Source organism: Gallinula chloropus (genome assembly GCF_964237585.1).
Source record: "Gallinula chloropus genome assembly, chromosome: 1".
Taxonomy (NCBI): Eukaryota; Metazoa; Chordata; class Aves; order Gruiformes; family Rallidae; genus Gallinula; species Gallinula chloropus.
In genome coordinates this window covers 1,240,550-1,263,553 of record NC_140085.1, presented here as the reverse complement: position 1 = coordinate 1,263,553, position 23,004 = coordinate 1,240,550, and the positions used below count along the sequence as shown (strand labels likewise).

General features: G+C 51.9%; 1 protein-coding gene across 2 annotated transcripts in view; it reads right to left on the bottom strand.

Moving 5' to 3' along the window:
- Positions 1-185: 185 nt before the first annotated feature.
- The window catches only part of UBE2H (ubiquitin conjugating enzyme E2 H), a 61,127-nt gene continuing 38,308 nt past the window's right edge, over positions 186-23,004 (bottom strand). For both annotated transcript variants that reach the window (XM_084279039.1, XM_084279040.1), the window contains 4 exons: positions 13,612-13,651; positions 12,589-12,641; positions 9,303-9,431; positions 186-1,798 (listed from right to left, as the gene is read on the bottom strand). In XM_084279039.1, the coding sequence (XP_084135165.1) occupies positions 1,674-1,798; positions 9,303-9,431; positions 12,589-12,641; positions 13,612-13,651 (347 nt within the window). In that variant the 3' untranslated portion in view covers positions 186-1,673. The remainder of the gene's footprint in view (positions 1,799-9,302; positions 9,432-12,588; positions 12,642-13,611; positions 13,652-23,004) is intronic.

The window sequence follows — 23,004 nt, the reverse complement described above, 5'->3', positions numbered from 1 at the left end:
CCCAGGTTAAGATTTCATAGGGTTAAAAAGAAACACCAAAGGAAAAAAAAAACCTCAGGCAGCTGGAAAGACACCAGGAGAACCCAAAAATACCTCAGTTTGGAAGCATCCTGGAAAAGAAAAAGGAAAAGGAAAAGAGAAAAACCACCAAACCAACCCCCCAACCCACCCAACCCCAAGCAGGAGAACAAAGCAACCCAACCAGAGCCAATTCATTTTGCTTCCTCAGTTGGTGCTTTTAGGGTTTTGTTGTATTTTTTTTTCCTTTTATTCATCTCATTATTATTATTATTCATTTTTTTTTCCTTTCTAGATCATATTCCATTAACTTTTAAAGAAATCTTAATCCTGTTGTCCACACACAAGCAGATGGCTACCAAAGCTGGCAGGGAAAAGGGAAGGAAAAGGGAAAAATTATAAGGAAAATAATAATAATAATAAAGATACATCAGTGCTGATGGATTCATGGGCTACAGCCAAGGGGGCTGATCTTCCTGGATCTGAAGCTCTCAGCAAGGTTAATCCATCTGGTCAGAGGAAGCCTCTTAGGAGAGATGGAAGAGTGTTTTGTGAGGTGTTTTGAACTTCAAGCAAGAGGAACCCAAGCCAAGGTGAAGCTGTTAAAGGGTGGCAGTCTCCAAAAAGCTATCAGCAAAGTAAAGAGGGGGTTTTGAGTTCATTATGTGCTCCAGCTAAATCAAAGCAGCGTTCAGGAGAGCATCAGTTGGGGGTTGGGGGGTTTTGGTAGGGTGGGTGGGTTGTTTTGGGGGTTTTTTTGCATTTCAGGGTGTTTTTTTTTCCTCCCCCCCCAAAAAAAAGGGAACAGCTCATAATCCAGCCCAAGAAACAAAACTGAAGAACATCCAGCTGAAGGCTCTGAAAAATGTCCCCCCACCCCCCCCAAAAACAAAAGAAGCAAGTAAGACCAGTGGTTGTCAGTCCCTCCAGGTTCACAGAAGGGCAGGCAGGAGGAGTCCACATCTCCAAAAAAAAACCCAAAATCAGACTTAAAATCCAAGTCAAAACTTTGAAGCTTCAACTGCTCTGAGGAGCTCCATGCAGCTCTAGGATCAGTTCATTTTTATTTCCTTTTCCAATGTGACTCCATGTGAAACACCATCAGCAAGGTCGACCTGAAGGAACACCTTTGATTCCACTCTCAGATCTACACCAATCCATGCATCATTTCTCCCCCTCAGAAGCTTTCCTATCATTCCAAGAGGTGGCATCTTTGGGAACATGGAGCAAAGGAAAGTGAGTATCTCTTTGCTAGCTCCCTACCTAACCAGGGCAGCTGGTTTGGTTGGGTTTGGTTGGGGTTTTTGTTTCGTTTTGTTTGTAGCTGAAAAGTTCAGTAGCACAACAAAGTTGACTTGGCCAAAAGTGGAATTTGAATGCATGCATTCAGGCTGCATATTGCTACCAAAATGGAATGTGGGAATGCACTTAATGCACCTCAGGATTGAGAAATGACCAAGAAAGAGAGAGAGAGAGAGAGAACAACAAAAAAAATCAGGATCTAAAGGGTGATATATATATATATCAATGCTATTATTCATAAAAACCTTGTTTAGTAATAAAAAAAATTGCTTTGTTTAAATATGAATATTATAGTCTGCTTCTCATGGTTAGGAAATTAAAGAGTCTCTCTGAAAAGCAGGTTGCCTCTTTTACTACAACTCCATGTCCTGAGCTTCGTCTTCCGAGAAGTCGGACATGGAGCTCTCGGACGAGCTGTCCCCGGTGCCTTCTTCCTGTTCTTTTAGTGCTTCTTCTGTTGCATATTTCTGAATGTATTCTGTGGTGGGAAAGGAAAGAGAGACAGGGTAAGTGGGATGGATTCAGCAGGCAGAGGGTGGGTGAGTTAGGGATGATGGCTGGTTGGGTGGTGGTTGGGATGTCATTGGTTACGGTGGTGCCGGGAGCAAAGAATCCCAGAGTGGGATGGGTTGGGAGGGACCCCAAGGGTCACAGAGCTCCAACCCCCCTGCCACAGGGCAGGGACACCAACCTCCAGGTCTGGAGCTACACAAGGGTGCCCAGGGCCCCAGCCAACCTGGCCTTGAACACCCCCAGGGATGGGGCACCCACCCCCTCTCTGGGCAGCCCCTTCCAGCCCCTCACCACTCTCTCTGCAAAGAACTTCCCCCCAATATCTCATCTCCCCCTTCCCTCCTCCAGATTCACTCCAGCCCCCTTGTCCTGCCAGTCTCTGCCCTTTAACAAGCCCATTCCCCTCCTGTTCCTGGGGTCCCTTCAGGGACTGGAAGGTGCAATGAGGTCCCCCCACAGCCTTCTCTTCTCCAGGCTGAACCAGCCCAGCTCCCTCAGCCTCTCTTCACAGGAGAGGCATCCACCCCCTCTCTGGGCAGCCCCTTCCAGCCCCTCACCAATCTCTCTGTAAAGAGCCTTCCCCTAATATCTCATCTCACCCTTCCCTCCTCCAGCTTCACTCCAGCCCCCTTGTCCTGCCAAGGCAGCATGTATCCACCAAGGTGTGAAAGCAGCTGATGTGACACCACGGTGATGGGCAAGACTCACCAAACCAAGTATGATATCAAGGCTCCTCCACCAACATCACCCATGCTCATAGCTGGAGGACCTACATCCTCCCCCATATGGTGTATCTCACTTAACAGGACAGGGGCAGCCTTGTCTGGATCATGCCTGGAGGTTGGTGGCCCTGACTGTGTCAGGGGGACTCTGTGACCCCTGGGGTCCCTCTTCCCACCCAGACTGTTCTATGATTGGATTTACTGCCAAAGTACCATGGTGACCTAGAGCCCAAAAGCCACTGGGATGCCACCACTGGGATGCCACCACTGCACAGCCTGACTTTAAGAAACAAAGGCCTGAGAATTTAAACCAGTAGAGCAGAACAACCATCACAGACTGAGCTGAGAAGGACCCACAGGGACCCCTCCGTGGGGAGGAAGGCCACCACACTGCAGGTCACCCACAGAAAGTGTCTCACAGCAGGGCCCAAACCACACAGGGTCCAGATGCCCTGACCAACACCTTGCACTGCAGCCAGGAGCGAGCAGGAGGCTGTCCAGCAAGAAAGCAAACTGGTTTACTGGGATTCCTGCAGGCAGGTAGAGGAACTGGTGCCAGGTGTGGGTTGTGTGGCTTCCACGGTCACCTCTGGGCTGAGGAAGGGGTGCTCAGCCTCACTTTCCAGGTCTTCCTCTCCCTATCTCCTCTTCCCCACCTCACACTGAGGAAGCAGCTTCATTTTGTGGGAAGAAGCAATCCAACCTCAGCATTCCTGATGGATATCCTCCACACTGCAGGCCACGTGGAGGAGTGTCCTGCTCATGGGGCTGTTGGGGAATTTCAGCTGCAAACCTGTTATCTTTCCAGGTATGAAGGTTCTGAGATGCCACATCCCTCCCCTGGATTAAAGGAAGTGAAGGAAGAGGGACCAGCACCATCCCTCTGTGCTCAGAGGTGAGCTCCTGCATGGAAATGGGGACGCCACACCCCAGTCCCAGCTCAGCAGCTGCCCCAGCTGTCTGCTTCTTGAATTCCTCCTAAGGAACCAGGTCCACAAGGAACATCTCTCCTCCCAGAGCACAAGTCACTGCTGGTTATTCCCTACAACAACCACAGGTGGATGCACTGCTAAAGGACATGTCTAATGCCAGAGAGCTGAGGGCTTCACGTTCAAGACCATGCTCTGCAGAGCTTGGTTGTCCTGAAGAGCATCTCTACAGCCCCTCTGTGCTTCCATCCTTCAGATGGAAGGGACAATATTCCCCAAGAGCTCTGCAGCAGCATCATGGGGTTTTTCCACACTTCAGGAGCTGGAGTAGGGACACAGAGAGCCTGTGGAGCAGCTGGTGGCCTTGGCAGACCTGGAAAAGCTCTGAGAGTTGGCTGGAAGGTGAAGCTGAACCCAGGGAGCTTCAGCTTCTCCACCCAGTGACACAGGCAGCTCCAACCTGTTTGACACCCATTATTAACCTGCTCACTCACACTCCAGAGGCAGCTGCTCCAATCTGTTTGACAGGGGCTCATTAAGAACCCTGAAGGCAGCTCTGAGCCCTCAAGGTCTCAGGTTTCCTTCAGGCTGCTGGAGCCAATATGGTATCAACAGCAAAGGACCCTGGTGCCCCATCCTCAGGTCCCAAGCACTGAGGAACCCCTTCTTGGGGGGTGTCCCCATGCTGCTTAGACCCTGATGGATGATGTCTCCTGCCTGCACAGAACAGGAGCTGCAGAGGCTGGGGCAGGGAGCATCATTCCCATGAGATGGGACACCACAAGGCAAGAGGAATCCCCGTGAGAGACTCAATGCTTTAAAGATGAGAGGGACCAACTGAAGAAAGGAGGGACCCAAAGAAAGCTCTGTGTCCCCAGAGAGCTTACCCAGGAGGGCTGGCAGCAGATGACAAACAGAACTAAGGAGACTGGATGCTGACATGACACATCCTTGCAGTGGCTACTCACAGCTTGCCAAGGATTCAGCTCCCCTGGAAAAGGGGTGTCTACCCAGAGCAATCTGTATTCCTTGCACAGATCAAAGGACACCCAGGTTCTTTGCTGTAAGACTTCAGATGTCCTTGGATGACAAAGGAGAACTCCTTACTGGGCATGTTTGGAGTATGTTCCCTCCACACCTACCCCAAGTGCACCTGGGGATCCCCTGGGAGCCCCCAGACGTGGTATCCAGAAGCCAAGGACAGCCACAGCACAGGAGGCCAGCAGTGCTTCTTACAGAATCACAGCATCCCCAGACTGGTTTGGGTGGGAAAGGACCTTAAAGCCCACCCAGTGCCATGGGCAGGGACACCTCCCACCAGCCCAGGGTGCCCCAAGCACCATCCAACCTGGTCTTGAACCCTGCCAGGGATCCCAGGGCAGCCCCAGCTTCTCTGGGCACCCTGTGCCAGGGCCTCCCCCCTCCCCAGGAAGGATTTCTGCCCCCCAGCCCCTCTCCATCCCCCTCCTGCAGCTGAAGGCTGTTCCCCTGGGCCTGGCCCTCCCTGCCCTGGGCACCAGCCCCTCTCCAGCTCTCCTGGAGCCCCTCAAGGGATGGGAAGGGGCTCAAAGCTCTCCCCAGCAGCAGCTTCTCTTCTCCAGGCTGAGCCAGCCCAGCTCTCCCAGCCTGGCTCCAGAGCAGAGAGGCTCCAGCCCTCCCATCATCTCCGTGGCTCCTCAGGACTCGCTCCAACAGTTCCATGTGCCCCTTGTCCTGGGGACCCCCGAGCTGGAGGCAGCAGCAGGGGGGTCTGTGTCCCAGAGTGGAGCAGAGGGGCAGAATCCCCCTTTCCCAGCCCTGCTGGGGATGCAGCCCAGGACACGGGGGGCTTTCTGGGCTGCCAGCCCACATTGCTGGGTAAGGTTGAGCTTCTCATCCCCCAGCACCTCCAAGCCCTTCTCAGGGCTGCTCTCCATCCACTCTCCACCTAGCCTGTAGCTGTGCTGGGGATTGCCCCTACCCACGTGCAGGACCTTGCCCTTGGCCTTGAACGTCATGTGGTTCTCATGGTCCCACCTCTCCAGCCTGTCCCAGGTCCCTCTGGACAACATCCCTTCAGAGCAGACACGTGGGATGGAAGAACTGCTCCCAGAGATGGCCTTTCCTCCCAGCAAGCAACAAGCCTGCCCCTCAGTATCCTTCAGCTGCTGTTCCTCACCACTCCCACCCTCCCAAAAGAAGTTTTCATAGTAGATCTGCCCAAGAAGACGACAAGCACCACACTTGGGAGCAAAGCACCAAATCCCAACAGGTCAACACCAACACTGAGCTCTTTTTGTACACCTGAAGCACACCCTCCAGTGCTCTGCCAGCCAGTGGGGTAAGGTCTGTAAGGGTCATCTTTTAAAGGAGCACTTGGTTCCATGAGCTACTTCATCCACCCAAAGGCCCCAACACTCAGAATCACACCTCCAGCTGTGTATCAAGAATATTGATGGACATTTAGAAGTTCCACCATAAATCCTCACTAGTTTGGGTCTCATACCAAGAACCACAGGAACTACAAACCTCAGGGCCACATCTTTCAGCCTACACCCACCTCTTTGCTACCACGATGTCAACCAACCGTTCTACATGCTCACAGCTTAAAAAAAAAATGAAAGCAAAGCAGCCATAAATTATTTAATCTGCACCACTGAGTTTCCTGGAGCAGAGAAGCTGCTACGATCCATTGCCATCAATTTTAACATGTCCAAGGCTATTTTTAAAAGTTCTACAGCATGAGGAGTGACAGCCTTTAGCTCTATCTTCCCCTTGTCACGCAAGCCTGGGAAGAGACAGCAGGACTCTGGGGTATATGCACCATGAGACACGTTGCAAGCACTTAAAACTCCTTCCAGATCATCTGCATGGGTTGTACCTGGGCTGTCAGGATGGAAAAGAGGGAGCAAAGTATCCTATTTAGCCTCCCTGAGGGATGTCCTCAGATCTTCCTGGAAGCACCTGCTCTTGGCCAGCATCAGGTTACTTTGTTCTGTTGGGGTTTTTTTCATTCCTGTTTCACTGAGGACACTCAAAGTGTCCCTTATGTTGGCCTCAAGAGATGTTATCCAACAAACCATTTTGCCTGGAAGCTTGTTCATATGAAAAAGAAGAGGCAATGGGCTTCAGGATCCCAAGCAGGGCAGATCTACAGGGTAATTTTTATGATCCTGTAGGCAGCTGTCAGAGGAGTCAAGTGAACTGGGCTGAGTAACTCGGTACTTCAATCACAGCTTTGTTTGGCCTTGTTTGTAGTTCCACCCTCAACCAAAAACTGCAGCTGATGAAGAGTCATTTCATAGAATCATATAATAGAATCACAGATTGGCCTGTGTTGGAAAAGACCCCAAGGATCACAGAGCTCCAACCCCCCTGCCACAGGCAGGGACACCAACCTCCAGGCCTGGAGCTACACAAGGTTGCCCAGGGCCCCAGCCAACCTGGCCTTGAACACCCCCAGGGATGGGGCACCCACCCCCTCTCTGGGCAGCCCCTTCCAGCCCCTCACCACTCTCTCTGCAAAGAACTTCTCCCTGATATCTCATCTCCCCCTTCCCTCCTCCAGCTTCCTCCAGGCAGGAGCAGGCCCCACTCTCATCAGAACAAAGTGACTTGAGTTTTAACCACTCCACAGCTGATGGAAGGACCCCACCACCAAATCCCCTGTCTTTCTGGGATTCCTGCACTCTCTGAACCCAAGCTCTGTCAGGAAAGGTGCTATCCCACCTCAGGAGGGGGAAGACAACTATATCATGTCACATGTGGAGGCTCTTCCTTGCTGAACAGGCCCCACAAAGCTCTCTGGCAGTGCTCCCAGGGACAACCAAGGCTAATGGTTATTCAGTAACAAAACAAACCAGAAAAATCTGGCGGTCACGGTCTCTTAAAAACTCAGTTGAAGACCAAATGTGGGCCAAAGGCTGGATTAAATGCCAACTGTTTTTACTGTACTGGGGGAGAAAGGCCACAGGCCTGTCGCATCCGGAAATCACAGGATCACAAGGTTGGAAAAGACCTTTAAGATCGAGTCCAGCCGTTCCTATCCTGTGCTAAACCAGCTCCCTGAGCACCTCATCTCCCCTCTGTTCAACACCCCCAGGGCTGGGGACTCAGCCCCCTCCCTGGGCAGCCTGTTCCAGGCCCTGCTTCTGCCCATAGGAAGCTGATTCTAGGCCCAGCGGATTCCAGGCCCAGCAGATTCCAGGCCCTGCTCCTGCCTGGAGGAAGCTGATTCTAGGGAAGGCAGAGCAAAGCACAAATTTAAAGTGAAATTCTTATTTTTAATCTTATTTCTTAGGTTTGCAAGACTAATTCAGTTCGTGTCTCATTCATCAGCTTGCTAGGACTGTCCATGTCTAGCCTGAGCTCCCCCAGCCAGGTTCCACGTCTGTGAGCGCATCCCTCTCACAGGATAAATCATTCCCTTCCTCTAGGAAGGCAACTTTGGCAGGTCAAAGCTCATAACCCTATTCAATCCTGCAGGTTAAACCCCTCTGATTCTTCCATCTCTCCTCTTCAGGACCACCTGCCCTCGTTACACCCTTTGAGACACAACGAACCGGTCTGCAGGATTCCTAATGGGCAGCCCCCAAACCAGGCACAGCATTACTGAGTCTTGGCTTCACCAGGGAGCAGTGAGGCAAGATTATGTGATATATACTGAAAATTCCTGCTGTATCACAGGACACAAGTGCTTTCCTCAACAGCATCGCTGATTCTTCGATTGCTAATCACAGATCACTTACCACAGAGCTGCTAACAAGCTGCTTCCTACCCAGTAACTGTACAGCTGGATGCTCCCATCCCACACTTTCCCTCACCCCTTCTTCAGTATCCCAACTTTTCTCCCAAATAATCACTCCAATTGCCCAAAACACCATGTTGAATCTCAACCTCACCTGCTGACAGCCTTCCCTGCTTTGGGGCTGAGAATTGATATTCAAGCCCTGCCTCACATACTGTGCACGCCCCAGCAATGGTTCATCCACCCCTTAACTTCAGACCACCACAGAATCCCAAGGTTGGAAAAGACCTTTGAGATCATCAAGTCCAACTATTCCTGTCCTATGCTAATCCATATCTTTAAAGTACCTGATCTACCCTTTTTTAAACACAACCCCTCCCTGGGCAGCCTGTGTCACAGCCCCACAACTCTGCCAGGGAAGAACTTTGCCCTCCCAGCTGAGCTGACCCTGCCCTGGGGCAGCTTCAGCCCATTGCCCCTTGGCCCAGCTCCTGGCCCCTGGCTGCAGAGACCATCGCCCACCTCTCTGCACCCTCCTGCCAGGGCAGGGGGGAGAAGGTGTCCCCTCAGCCTCCTCTTCTCCAGGCTCAGCACCCCCAGCTCCCTCAGCTGCTCCTCACAGGATTTGCCCTCCAGCCCCTTCCCCAGCCTGGTTGCCCTTCTCTGCACTTGCTCCAGGACCCCCATGTCCTTCTGGTGCTGAGGAGCCCAGAACTGGACCCAGCACTCCAGCTGCAGCCTCCCCAGTGCCCAGCCCAGGGGCACAATCCCTTCCCCAGCCCTACTGGCCACACTGGGTCTGACACAAGCCAGGCTGCCCTTGGCCTTCCTGGCCCCCTGGGCACACTGCTGGCTCACATTCAGCCTGCAGTCACCCAACACCCCCAGGTCCTTCCCTGCCTGACAGCTCTCCAGCCAGTCTCCCCAGAGCCTGCAGCGCTGCCGGGGGTTGTTATGTCCCACGTGCAGCACTCTACCACCTCCCACTTAATACAGACATGGCCCCTGTAACGGGGAGGAACAGGAACCAGCACACAAAGATGCAGCAAAACCAGTCCAGGCCACAGCACAATAGGTTATTTACAGCCATACCTTTGATTTTCTGTTTGTACTCTTCTGGTCGGTGGAGGTACATGGCTGCAGCGTCACCATTTAGAGGATCTATAGGGTTAGGGTAGGCCAGCAGCTGGGGCAGGAACGATTCAAATATATTGGTGAGATCTGCAAGCAAAACAAACAGGGTTGGGTTTTTTTTTTCCACTGTCACAGACCCAGACAGTTGGATTTAACCGTCCCACAAGCACCAGCACGAAGCTTTGAGGAGAAACACCCTGAACATCTGGGCAACTAAAGGAAATGGCATCAGGGAAAGCACCTACATGGTGGTGAAGAGCTGAAGGGATGCTGGAGCTCCTCAGCTACCTGCATGAACTCCTTGGCATCCCAACAGTGCAGAGAGAAGTGGGTTAAGCAAATAAGTTGGAAGGACACAAACATCTTGTTTCCCACCAGGGCTCAGCCCTGGCTTTAAAAATAAGAAAGGAAAGTAAACCCCTGTGCTTCACCCCTCACAATTCTCCTCCTTCAGCCTCCTTCCATCCATTGCCATCTTCAAAAGTCTTGTACTCTGTGTCTAGATTGACCTATCTCAAGGACAAAGCATCTTCCAAAGCACTTCAGATGACTGTGTTAATAGAAAGAGCAACCAAGTCCCTCCTCCAGCTCCCAACAATTCACAGAATGTGGAGAGCTCATGTTAACACCTTGGTGCCAGTTGGCATCTGCCATGAAATAATCCAGAGCAGGAAAACTCCCTTCTGGTGCTGATGAGTAACTGGGGATACACAAACCCCTCTTCCCACATCCCCAAGATGACAAAGTACCACGCTTGAGGGGTGGGGGGTGTTGGGAAACAAGCCCCACACGTCATCGTTTCTCCTCAGGGGTTTCAGAAGGACCACAGGCACCCACACAGTGATTAAACCCCCAGCTCAGGGCTGTGTGCCAGGTTTTGGTATAACCTCTGAAGAGATGTGGATACAGGCAGAGCAGTGCTCACTGTGGGGTTTTGGTTGGGTATTGTAGGGGTGGGAAGGGACCTCCAGAGATCATGGGGTCCAACCCCCCTGCCAAAGCAGGGTCCCTAGGACAGGGCACACAGGTCGGTGTCCAGATGGGGCTGGAATCTCTCCAGAGAAGGAGACTCCACACCCCCTGGGCAGCCTGTCCCAGGGCTCCCTCACCCTCACTGGGAAGAAGTTCTGCCCCACATTGGGGGGGAACTCCCTGTGCTCCAACTTGAGCCCATCGCCCCTTGTCCTGTCCCCACAGACACTGAGCAGAGGCTGCCCATGGCCCCCTGGGTCCCACCCTTCAGCTCTTGAGAACCAGTGATCAGATCCCCTCTCAGGCTTCTTCTCTCCAGGCTGAACAGCCCCAGCTCCCTCAGCCTTTCCTCCCAGGGGAGATGCTCCAGGCCTTTCAGCATCTCTGTCCCTCCTCTGGACTCTCTCCAGGAGATCCCTGGCTTTTTGATCCCAGGGAGCCCAGACCTGGACACAACACTCCAGGTGGGGCCTGACCAGGGCAGAGCAGAGGGGGAGGATCCCCTCCTGTCACCTGCTGCCCACACTCCTCCTGATGCCCCCAGGATCCCATTGTCTCTCTCAGCCCCCAGGGCACACTGCTGGCTCATGGCCACCCTGTCACCCACCAGCACCCCCAGGTCCTTCTCCTCAGAGCTCCTCTCCAGCAGCTCCCCCCAGCCTGTCCTGATTCCAGCCCTTATTCCTTCCCAGGTGCCAGACTCTCCACTTGCTCTTGTTGAGCCTCATCTGGTTTCTCCCTGCCCAGCTCTGCAGCCTGGCCAGGTCTCTCTGGATGGCAGCACAGTGTCCTGTGTGGCACCCACTCCTCCCAGCTCTGTACCATTGGCATTTGCTGAGGGTGGATGTTTTTCCCTCATCAAGGTCATCAATGAGGATATTAAACAGGACTGGACCCAACACTGAGCCCTGGGGATCACCACTGGTCACAGGCCTCCAGTCAGATTCTGCAACAGTGATCACCACCCTCTGAGCTCGTTCCAGCCATCCCCATGATCTGCAGGTGATGTTTCAGGCTGCCCACACTGTGCTGAGCTGGATTTCTGCTGCCCAAATCGTGCTGGTTGGGTTTGCTAAAGCAGCTTTAATTCCTTCACCCTGCACCCCAGAACACAACACCATCCTCTTCCTCCATTACCACCACCACTTAGGTCACAGCTAAGCTGATCTCTCACAACAAAACCATGTGAACTGGGCACCCCATCTCTGCAACATGAGGGACTGGAGGCATCCTGAGGAGTGAAGTTCAACAAGTTGCTACAGCAATTCTCCACCTGGCATTCACCAAGTCCAGCACCTCCTTCCAAACTGTGCTTGTGAGGAAGGTGAAGTAGTTGTACCTCCAGCAACTGCTTCAAAGCTTCAACTTGCATAGGTAGAAATCAGTTTCTTCATGGGAGAACGTGAAGAATTTGATGCACATGATGCCCTGAACACCCTTCTGAAATGCCTGAGTGGAACACCTGAAGAAGTTCACACTTTGAAAACCCACCACCCTAGACTGGATACTCAACTGTATCCCTTCCAACAATATCAGCTTGCCCTAAATGCTATTTTAACAGGCCTTCAGCTACCACCCCATCTTTTCTATACCTCTAAAGAGGAGTTATAACCACAAATGACCTAATGGGAACCCCAAAACATTCTGCAGCAAGCAATGCAGTCCTCAGCTACACCACCACCTCTCAGCCTGTGATGAAGTGATGCTGCCCTGTCAAACAGGAACATTTTGGGGTGCCCTCTCCTGCAGAAGTGGGATCACAGCCCTGTGCTCATAGAATTGCTAGCTCCAATGCTGGTACTAAATGGGGATGGATGGGATAGCTAGAACCAGGTTTTGGCTTAGATAAGGTCATTCCTCTCTTTCAATGCTGAATTGTGGTGGGGGTGCTGTTGAGCAGCTGCCAGACAACACCAAGCAATGGATTCAGCAATCCCTTGTTCACAGAGTGACTGAGAATTAATTAATTAATTAGAATTAATTAATTAATGTGAACTCTGTTCACAGAGTAACTTAGAATCCTAAGTTCACAGAGTATTTTCTGCTTCTCTGGCATGAAAAGAGGTTACAAGAGTATTTTCACATGAGAGCCTTAGTTTTCACGTGATCTTGGCTCAATGAGGAAGCCAAAACTTTGAAAAATAACCCCCAAAAACCCCACCAAACCAACCCCAAAAGTCAGGCTGAGATCCTCTGCCTCCAGCAAGCTGCTAGCACATCAAACAACGGGTGTTGTTCACCCCATCAGCTTTCAGGGAAATGCCAAACTCACCGTAGAGAGCTGTCCAAGTTTGATTGATTACATCTAGACATACAGTTCCTGACCTGAAACATATGGAGAGGATGGAATTAAAACACAGTCAACACTCAAAAACACTCTTAGGGATTTAATATCATCTACCCCCCTTCCTTCCCCTGCCCTGCCTTTGCCCCAGCATTTTGGATAAGCTATGATTTACTCCTATCTTGTGGTTAACAGAGAGGCAGCCTTCAGCTATGTGAATCTTCATGGTGTGCACAAAAATTGAGTGAATTGGAGCTTTTACTGAATTAGTTGGTCCATATGGGGCTTTGCTGGAAAGCCTGATGCAGAGGTGGCTCCTCTTAACATCCTTACCTGAGAAAAACACAGCAAAAGTGTTTTGAAGAATTTTCATAGGGAAGTGAAACTTCAGCTAGAGAGGGAGCTGGAGCTTAGCAGCCAGCCCTTGTTTCTTGATAGCCAGCATGATGCCAATGAGGAGAGGGACTAAGGATGCTGAAGTTTCTCTAAGCTAAGCATGTTGCAAGAGTCTGCAGCACACAGCTCTCTGGTCTTTGCCCACAGCCTGACCCACTCCTGAAAGTTAACTCACATCAACATCTATTTCTATCAACCCCCCCAAATCATCATAGAATCACAGACTGGTCTGAGTTGGAAGGGACCCCAAGGATCACAGAGCTCCAACCCCCCTGCCACAGGCAGGGACACCAACCTCCAGGCCTGGAGCTACACAAGGTTGCCCAGGGCCCCAGCCAACCTGGCCTTGAACACCCCCAGGGATGGGGCACCCACCCCCTCTCTGGGCAGCCCCTTCCAGCCCCTTATCACTCTCTCTACAAAGAGCTTCCCCCCAGTAGCTCACCCTTCCCTCCTCCAGCTTCACTCCATCCCCCTTGTCCTGCCATCATCCCAGGCTCTTAGATCGATGGAAGCATTATTCACATTATCACAGAGCCCAAACACTGTTCCAATTAGATAAATCTTAGGGACCCCCCCCCCTTCACCCCACCCCACCCACTGGGATTTACTTACGCTTCGTCAATGTTGGGATGGAAAATTTTATTCATGAATCCTGCAAAGAGACACAGTGGTAAATAACAAAAACCAGCCAAACCTTATTTCTTTTTTCCCCTTTTTCTTTTCTTTTGTACAAAAGCAGCCTGGAATTCACTGAACAAGGACTCACCTAACTTGTTTTAAAGCCCAGCCTTAGCTATATATAGCAACGTTAACCTTTAAAACACACAGACAACATTCTGACCCTGGGGTCCTCATCCATCCCCTTGAAATTCAGTCAATACCTCTGCTCACAGCACAACCCCTGATGAAAAGGTTGTGTGGGTCAGTGTTACCTCTAAATGACATCAGCACAAGCGAGCTGCTACGTCTGATGAAGTGTTTCTAGAAGCTGGGAGGATCTTCTGAATAAACCCAAATCTTCAAGCTCATCATTTGCTTTAAGATTATGACTTTTTTTTAATGTTTCCCAACAAAGATTTTCTATGAACTTGAAACAGAATCACAAGGTTGGAAAAGACCTTTAAGATCATCAAGTCCAAACCATCCCTGTCCTGTGCTAAACCAGCTCCCTGAGCACCTCCTCTCCCCTCTGTTCAACACCCCCAGGGCTGGGGACTCAGCCCCCTCCCTGGGCAGCCTGTGCCACAGCCCCACAACTCTGCCAGGGAAGAACTTTGCCCTCCCAGCTGAGCTGACCCTGCCCTGGGGCAGCTTGAGCCCATTGCCCCTTGGCCCAGCTCCTGGCCCCTGGCTGCAGAGACCATCACCCACCTCTCTGCACCCTCCTGGCAGGGCAGGGGAGGTGGGGAGAAGGGCTCCCCTCAGCCTCCTCTTCTCCAGGCTCAGCACCCCCAGCTCCCTCAGCTGCTCCTCAGAGGATTTGCCCTCCAGCCCCTTCCCCAGCCTGGTTGCCCTTCTCTGCACTCGCTCCAGGACCCCCATGTCCTTCTGGTGCTGAGGAGCCCAGAACTGGACCCAGCACTCCAGCTGCAGCCTCCCCAGTGCCCAGCCCAGGGGCACAATCCCCTCCCCAGCCTTACTGGCTATGCTGGGTCTGACAGAAGCCAGGATGCCATTGGCTTTCCTGGCCACCTGAGCTCACTGATGACTCATATTCAGTCTGCAGAAACTGCAACATTTATCTACACTTGTGAATGTAGATAAAGACTGAACGTAGATAGAGACTTGAATCCACTGGAGACAAGCTAATATGTCAAGTTTTGCATCAATACAGCAATTAATTCATCAGTTGGTACCTCTGGTCTGCTAGAAAAAGAGAACAGCTCCAAGATGAGGACTAGAACGAGAAAGCTCATTGTGGCTTTGTCTGTGTTTCAGACCTCTAAACTCCACAGTGCTTTATTTATTTAACTTGCAAACAAATTGTTTTAAACCCCCCCCACTTAATCCCATGGTTTCCAGATTGAGGACATCATGGTGGAAGATGCCCCAGCACTTTAAAGACTGCATCCCATAGCAGCAGGTAGAGGTTAAGCGTGTTTTGACCTCAAGTTCAGAACAGATGGCACCTCAAAAACACTCCCCCCCTCTTTTCCCATACAAACAGTTTATAAAATAAAAGTATTAAAGGAATTGTATCCCACCACACCCACCACCATGGGCTGTGCAGAAGTGAAGCACAACCAGCCCAGAAGCAGAATTAGATGTTCCAGTGTGAGGTGATGCAGAATTTGGCTTCCAAATTCTTCCCTTCCCATAAGAAGAACCCAAATACCCAGCTGTGGGACACGTTCCCAGGGCAGCATGGCCATGGAACAGGGGTATTCTGGTTATTCTGCTGCTAAATGGGGTCCTCATATTCCTGTAGGCTTCTGCTGAATCATTTGGGCTCTGCCCAGCTGGGCTGCTGCAGCTCTTGGTTTAGTGCCAGGTTTAGCTGCTTCCAGATCTCCACTTTGGGTGTTGGGGGGGTGAGGGGGCATGTTTGTCCTCAGAACTTGAAAATAAAACCTTCTTTCCTCTCTGTACCACCACCCTGCAGCCTGAAAGGTCCTCCAAGCAAGAGAAGCAAGAGGGAATGGTGCCTTCCTGCAAGAAGCAGAACCCTACTTCACAACCATCCCTTCTGACAAGGGGGAGGGAAGTTAAGACTGGGGTTTTGACTCAATCCATTTCAAAAGCTCCTTCACCTCCACATGTTTTCTCTCCAGAGGAGCCCCAAACAAGTGTGGAATCACATCACTCATTACTGGTCAGCACATTCCCCACCTTTCCTACCTTCACATCCACAGCCAGGCCAGGAGAGGCACCGCGCCAGCATCCCTGCCCACACAGGGAGAGCACTGGGGATCTGAGTGACAGCACGGATCCCCATCTGGGCTAGGAGCTGACATATGGATTTAACACCCTTTCTTTCCATGTATTATGACACAAATCTAATTCCATGTTTACTTGTACCCCTCAGATTCTGCATAAACACAATGTGAGGCTGAAACGATGCCCGAAGCCAGAACAATCACTAAAAGAAGATCCAGGAGCTGTGTAAACACCTCCAACGTGAACAAGTGTCTTTCAGGAAGACTTTGCCATGGTTTAGATTGAAAAACTGAAGCAGGCTTAAAAAGGGAAGCTGTAGTTCCATCAAATATTTACGTTACAGCAGCTCTCACAGGTTTAAATCGGGTCATGGATCTGTTATGCCAGCACTGGAGAGCTGCAGTGAGCATCCAGCTCGGTTCTCAATCCCAACTCCTCTTGGGAGAGCAAGGGAAGTTGAGTTTCTGATGAAGCAGGATAGAAAAGGGGATGGGAGAAGGCACCAGGTAACAAGAATAGGACAGGAATCATAGAATGGCATGGGTTGGAAGGGACCCCAAGGATCACAGAACTCCAGCCCCCTGACACAGGCAGGGACACCAACCTCCAGGCCTGGAGCTACACAAGGGTGCCCAGGGCCCCAGTCAACCTGGCCTTGGACACCCCCAGGGATGGGGCACCCACCCCCTCTCTGGGCAGCCCCTTCCAGCCCCTCACCACTCTCTCTGCAAAGAACTTCCCCCTAATATCTCATCTCCCCCTTCCCTCCTCCAGCTTCACTCCAGCCCCCTTGTCCTGCCAGTCTCTGCCCTTTAACAAGCCCATTCCCCTCCTGTTCCTCTGCTCCCTTCAAGGACTGGAAGGTGCAATGAGGTCCCCCCACAGCCTTCTCTTCTCCAGGCTGACCCAGCACAGCTCCCTCAGCCTCTCTCCATAGGGGAGCTGCTCCAGCCCCCTGAGCATCTTCATGGCTCCTCTGACCCCTCTCCAACAGTCCCACATCTTCCTTGTCCTGGGGCCCCAGCTCTGGACACAGGACTCCAGCTGGGGCCTCACAGGGCAGAGCAGAGAGGGACAATCCCCTCCCTGTCCCTGCTGCCACCCCTCTGCTGATGGAGCCCAGGATCCCATCGCCCTTCCCAGCTGCCAGAGCCACTGCTGGCTCAGGGGAAGCTTCTCCCCCACCAGAACCCCCAGGTCCTTCTCAGCAGGGCTGCTCTCCAGGAGCTCTTCTCCCAGGCTGGATCCATGGCTGGGATTCCTCCAGCCCAAGTGCAACACCTGACACTTCCCAGTGTTGAACCTCATTAGGTTCACCCAGGGCCACCTTCCCAGCTTGTCAAGATCCCTCTGGATAGCTCCTTTCCTTCTATTGCGTCAACCACACCACCCAGCTTGGTGTCATCTGCAGACTTGCTGAGGGTGCACTCAATTAACATCTTTATCAATGACATTGATGAAGGAAAGAGCACCGGTCTCAAGACAGACCCCTGGGGGACACCCCTTGTTACCAACCTCCACCTGGACACAGACCCATTGACCACCACCCTTTGCCTATGCTCTGTAATGTGCAGACCTGCTGAATTAAACAACTCTTTGTTCTGGCTCCTGGGACACAGACCAGCTCTCTTGAACCCACCTAGAACCGGACCCACCACTCGAGCTGCAACCTCCCCAGTGCCCAGCCCAGGGGCACAATCCCCTCCCCAGCCCTCCTGGCCACGCTGGCTCTGACACAAGCCAGGCTGCCCTTGGCCTTCCTGGCCCCCCGGGCACACTGCTGGCTCCTGGGCAGGCTGAGCTCACCCCACACCCCCAGGTCCTTCTCCCAGCAGCTCTCCAGCCGCTCTGCCCCAGCCTGTAGCGCTGCTGGGGGTTGTTCTGACCCACGTGCAGCACTCCACACTTGGTCTGGTTAAACTTCATCCCATAACCAAACACCTCACCAGATCAACATGACCACACAAGGCTCGGGCAGAACTACCTGCTCAGAGATCTGGCCACAGAAGAGCTCACATACAGCACAGAGAGACTGGGAGCCACGTTCTTCCTCTGCTTTTTATAACCACTGGACAACCTACCTAATGGAAAAAAGATCTCCCAGGTCCTGCCAAAAAGAGCCTGATAAGATTAGTCTAAACTTAACATTTATTACTTTGCCCTCCCCAAACACCTGCAAGGGGACCTGGCATTTCATTTTCTATTTAAAACCCCCACACTGCACTAATTTCAGGGACTGCCTTCTTGTGTAACCGATCACGAGCCTGCCATGCACCACATTGGTTGAGAAACCACAGTAGGAGATGGGGGAGAGGGCACAAGAGCAGGACCTCTGCCCCAGTCCTCAACACACCACCTCTTTCCCTCCACAGACTGGGACAACTGGTTCAGCGCATGGCTGTTCCCCCCCAATCTGAAGGGGGAAGGATCTGGCCACCTCATCCAGCAGACTCAGGTCAATAAACTCTCCTCAGAAAAGGCAAGGGTTTTCTTTTTATAAATGAGATGTGGAGGTTGGGAGCCCCATTCAGAGCACTAATCCTGGGGACAAATATAACACCCTGCGCTCACCGCGGAGGCATCCGTCGCGCGGCGGTGGCGGGAGGCGCTGCGTAACGTCAGCTCGCTGCCACAAGGAGAACAGTTTAGATTACCATCCTCAATTTCTAGTAGCTTTTCAAAACAATGCCATAAATAATTCCATGGCAGCTTCAAGAGGGAAAGATCAGGAGAAGGAAAAATAAGGCTGGAGCTGATGGAAAACAGTGGCAGAGCTATAAACCTCTCCGAGGGAATCGCCGAGCGGTCCCTGGAAGAAACACCCCAACAAACCCCATCCAGAACACAAAACAAGCACCCAATTATCAGTTTGTCTCATCACTTAGGTGCTCCAGCATCACCTGATGCCTGAGAGCTTTGGGACACTGGCACAGGAGGCAGGGAATATGTGCCAAGTCAGGCTGAAAACACCTACCCCCCCCTCCTCTTTGTCCGTGCGTTCCCGTTCTCCGATTGTAGCAGGGAATCAGGAGGGTGCCCGGTTGTGCGTCAGAGAGGAGAGGAGACAGGGATACAAGTTACCTTTAGGTGGCTCATCTTTCCTTTTAGACAAAGCTAAGTGGATCTGAAAGAGGAGGCAGTTGCACAGCACTTATAGGTCAGAAGGAGGATGGAGGAGCACGGGGAAGAACAAGCTCCGGACGGTCACAGGCGATAAGCGACTCATGAAATTCTAAGTAGCAAAAGGTAAGGCACCCTGGAGAGGAGCTGCAAGGCAAACTGGCAGCTGGAGTTAAAAAGAAGAATTAAGAGAGGCCAGCAGACATCTGGCAAATCCTGGCTGGGGTTATACACGGCTTCATCCCTGTACTGGCTGCTGCAATGTCTCATTATAAACATACAGACACACGTGCTTCATAAAGCCAGAGAATGGTTTTGGGTGGAAAAGACCTTCAAGATCAAGTCCAACCATCTATCCAGCCCTACTAGGTCCATCATGAGACCATGTCACCAGGCACATCTGCTCTTCTTTTAAACCTCTCCAGGGATGGCGACTCACCCACCTCCCTGGGCAGCCTGGGCCAGTATCTGCCAACCCTTTCAGTAAAGAAATTGTTCCTGGTATCACAGAATCCCAAGGTTGGAAAAGACCTTTAAGATCATCCAGTCCAACTGTTCCCATCCTGTGCTAAACCAGATCCCTGAGCACCTCATCTCCCCTCTGTTCAACACCCCCAGGGCTGGGGACTCAGCCCCCTCCCTGGGCAGCCTGTGCCACAGCCCCACAACTCTGCCAGGGAAGAACTTTGCCCTCCCAGCTGAGCTGACCCTGCCCTGGGGCAGCTTGAGCCCATTGCCCCTTGGCCCAGCTCCTGGCCCCTGGCTGCAGAGACCATCGCCCACCTCTCTGCACCCTCCTGGCAGGGCAGGGCAGGTGGGGAGAAGGGCTCCCCTCAGCCTCCTCTTCTCCAGGCTCAACACCCCCAGCTCCCTCAGCTGCTCCTCAGAGAATTTGCCCTCCAGCCCCTTCCCCAGCCTGGCTGCCCTTCTCTGCACTCGCTCCAGGACCTGATCATCAAGAAACAAGACCAACTCTGTGCCAGCCCAGTATCGCTGCAGATTTTAGCCATAAAATAAATGCCACAGGGCATCCAGGTAAGAGCTCAAGGCCCCAGGTTCCCATGTTTCTACTGCTCCTATCATCTAAGCAGGGCAGGACATTCACACTCTGCACTTCCTCCTGTGTTTATGGCATCAAAGAACATTCATCTCCAGCTCTTGGACTGATGAAAACCACATCAAATTTACACAGAGCGTTCCCGTGAGCTGGGAGCTCCAAACAGCACTTCAAGTACTTCACAGCTCCCCTCTGAAAAAAAGCAGGAACACACTAGGCAGAAAGCTCCCCTGGAAGACATTAAATCCCAGGGGGAAAAGTAAGGAAGCAGTGCCAGCACTGAAACCATAAACAGCTCAGAACTTATGGTCTAGGAGAGAGGAAAAACAGAACCAAGGTTCTGTCAGGGGAGCGCTTCGGGTCCTCATTAGCACACAGGGTTCTTTACACTGATTGAGAAAAGCATGAAGAGCAGCAGCATTCCCTGGCTTCAGAAGGCAGTGGGGTATTCTTCAGGAGGAGGTTTTGTTCTCCTCCAGTTCAGGAGGTTTGTTTCAACCCTGGAGATCTGGATATTTAGGGCTCACGAGGGGAGTTCGCAAGCATGAGAACTCCAGCCTGGAGCCAGCAGCCCTACAGCCAGCTCTGGTTAGGTTTGTGGTGTTCTAGGATGTGAATTGCCCTTTTGATCATGGCTTAGGGAGCTTTTGTTGGGAAATAAAATCATCCTGCACCAAGAAGGGATCTTTCCAAACACACAGACAGACCAAGCAAGGACAGGAATACCAGAAAGGTGCCACAGGACAGGATGAAGCACTGGAAGCTCTCCCCAGAGCTGCTCTTTTCACACAGATCCCAGGTTTAGGTCTTTAAACAGAGGTGTTACCTGTATCATCAGGTGAGCACTGTCCCTGGGGCAGCATCATTTATTAGGCTACAGCAATAATTAACGACCTGAGAAGGGCAGGAAACAAATACCATGCATGTCTGAGAAGGGAGCTGTGCTTGGGATGAGGGAGCAAAGATTTGGTAGGAGAAGAGCCACCATACCAAGCAAAGGCTTCTGCTAAAGACCCTCAAAGCCAAAGAGGACCATCAATAATTAGGAGAAGGTCCACACTTCTCCAGATGACCAATCTGGAACCCAACTTAAAACCCTTTTCTACTCAAGTTTGGCAGTTGTGCCCTGGAAGAGAACACCCAAGTTTTCCTGTACACCTACTCCAAGCCACGCTGGGATAAAAGTGGTTCAGAAGAGATTAGAAAGCAACTACTAGCAGTTGTTTTTCAGAAGTACCTTCCTAGAACACATGGATATGCTTCAAGCCAGCAAGTTACTTGCAAAAAAGCCTCTGCCATGTTCAAGACTGCATTAAGATCTTTCTAAGATGGGAAGAAAGTCCTAGCCTATGGTACTAGAGGCACAAGGAAAGGGGCAAGAATAGTGTCTTGGCTTTAAGCTTTGGCATAAAAATGTAATTTCTTAAAGGAAAAGAAATTGCTGGGTTCTATATGCAAGCCAGATGTTTACACAGATGATTTGGAGTCTCTGTGTCACCAACGTGGTGGGAGCTACGCAGTGCTGAGAACAGAAAGGGCTGCAAACAAGCCACATGTGGGACTGGGATGACCTTCTGTCCACTTCCAAGCTCCAGCACTACTGAAATCCTTCACTTCCACCTCTTTACACATCAGGAATGGCCACAGCAAGTTTCTTCCCTGCTAATTCCTACCCAGAGGGACGCTGGATTAGGACACCCATGCTCAGGGGTCCCAGGAAGAGATGGGAGAGGATCTGGTCTCTTTTACAAGCTGGTGAACTCTCCCAGTTCAGCTGGGATGAAGGTTTGCTCTGGAGCTGTCTGTAATGCCAAAACCAGTGATAGCAGGCACTGCACACTGAGTCTGCCCTTGGGGGAGCAGCAGAGAGGAGATCAGGCTGGCCCAGAGGAAGGGGCTGAGACGTCACTCGGCCCTGGCTGCCCAGATAAGCCAGAGCAGCAGAAATGGGAACCAGACAAAGAAAAACAAACTTCTTCCTGCAGCTGGTTGGGAGCTTCCCCAGGTCCTAGTGCTGCCCTTGGCATTTCCACTCCTCAGCTCTTCTCTCCCTGCAGCAGAGCTGAGCTCTGCTGTGCTAAGCCAGCTCTTGTCTGGTGGCAGCTCTTGATTCAAGCTGGAGCTTCAGCTTTGCTTCACCCAGGGGGTAACCTGTGCTTCCAGCAGCCCTCACCCAGCAGTGAGACAGGCCCTAGAGCAAGAGGCAGCCTTTTGGGGAGCTCAGCAAGAGGAGAGGTGGCTTTTCAGCCACTCCAGTGGCTTTTCAGACACCCCAGTTTTATTCTGGACACTGATGAGTCTGGAATAAAACCACCACGGCTGGTGGGGGGTGTAAGGAAGCTGATGGATGGAGAGATGCTGTGCTAAAAGGAAGAGCAAAAGCAACCTTAGAAGGGGCAGAGGAATTAAGAGTGATTTGAGCACACAAAACAACTCCTGACACACCTACCTACACAGGGGAGGAGGAGTTCACCAGGAGAAAGGCCATCCTGGTGGTGTCAGTTCTGAAATGCAGCTGGGTCAACTCAGCCTCCAGGCTGCTTTGTCCTCCCTTCCAGCCCAACCAGCACTGAACAGACAAACCTACCACCTAAACCAGAGCCCAAACCAACACCACAATGAATTCACAAGGGCCTGGTCAAGCTTTAGCTGAGCTGGCTTCACAGGAAATCAAAGTTTGGTTTTCACAGAATCACAAGGTTTCAAAAGCCCTTTAAGATCATCAAGTCCAACCGTCCCTGTCCTGTGCTGAACCAGCTCCCTGAGCACCTCATCTCCCCTCTGTTCAACACCCCCAGGGCTGGGGACTCAGCCCCCTCCCTGGGCAGCCTGTGCCACAGCCCCACAACTCTGCCAGGGAAGAACTTTGCCCTCCCAGCTGAGCTGACCCTGCCCTGGGGCAGCTTGAGCCCATTGCCCCTTGGCCCAGCTCCTGGCCCCTGGCTGCAGAG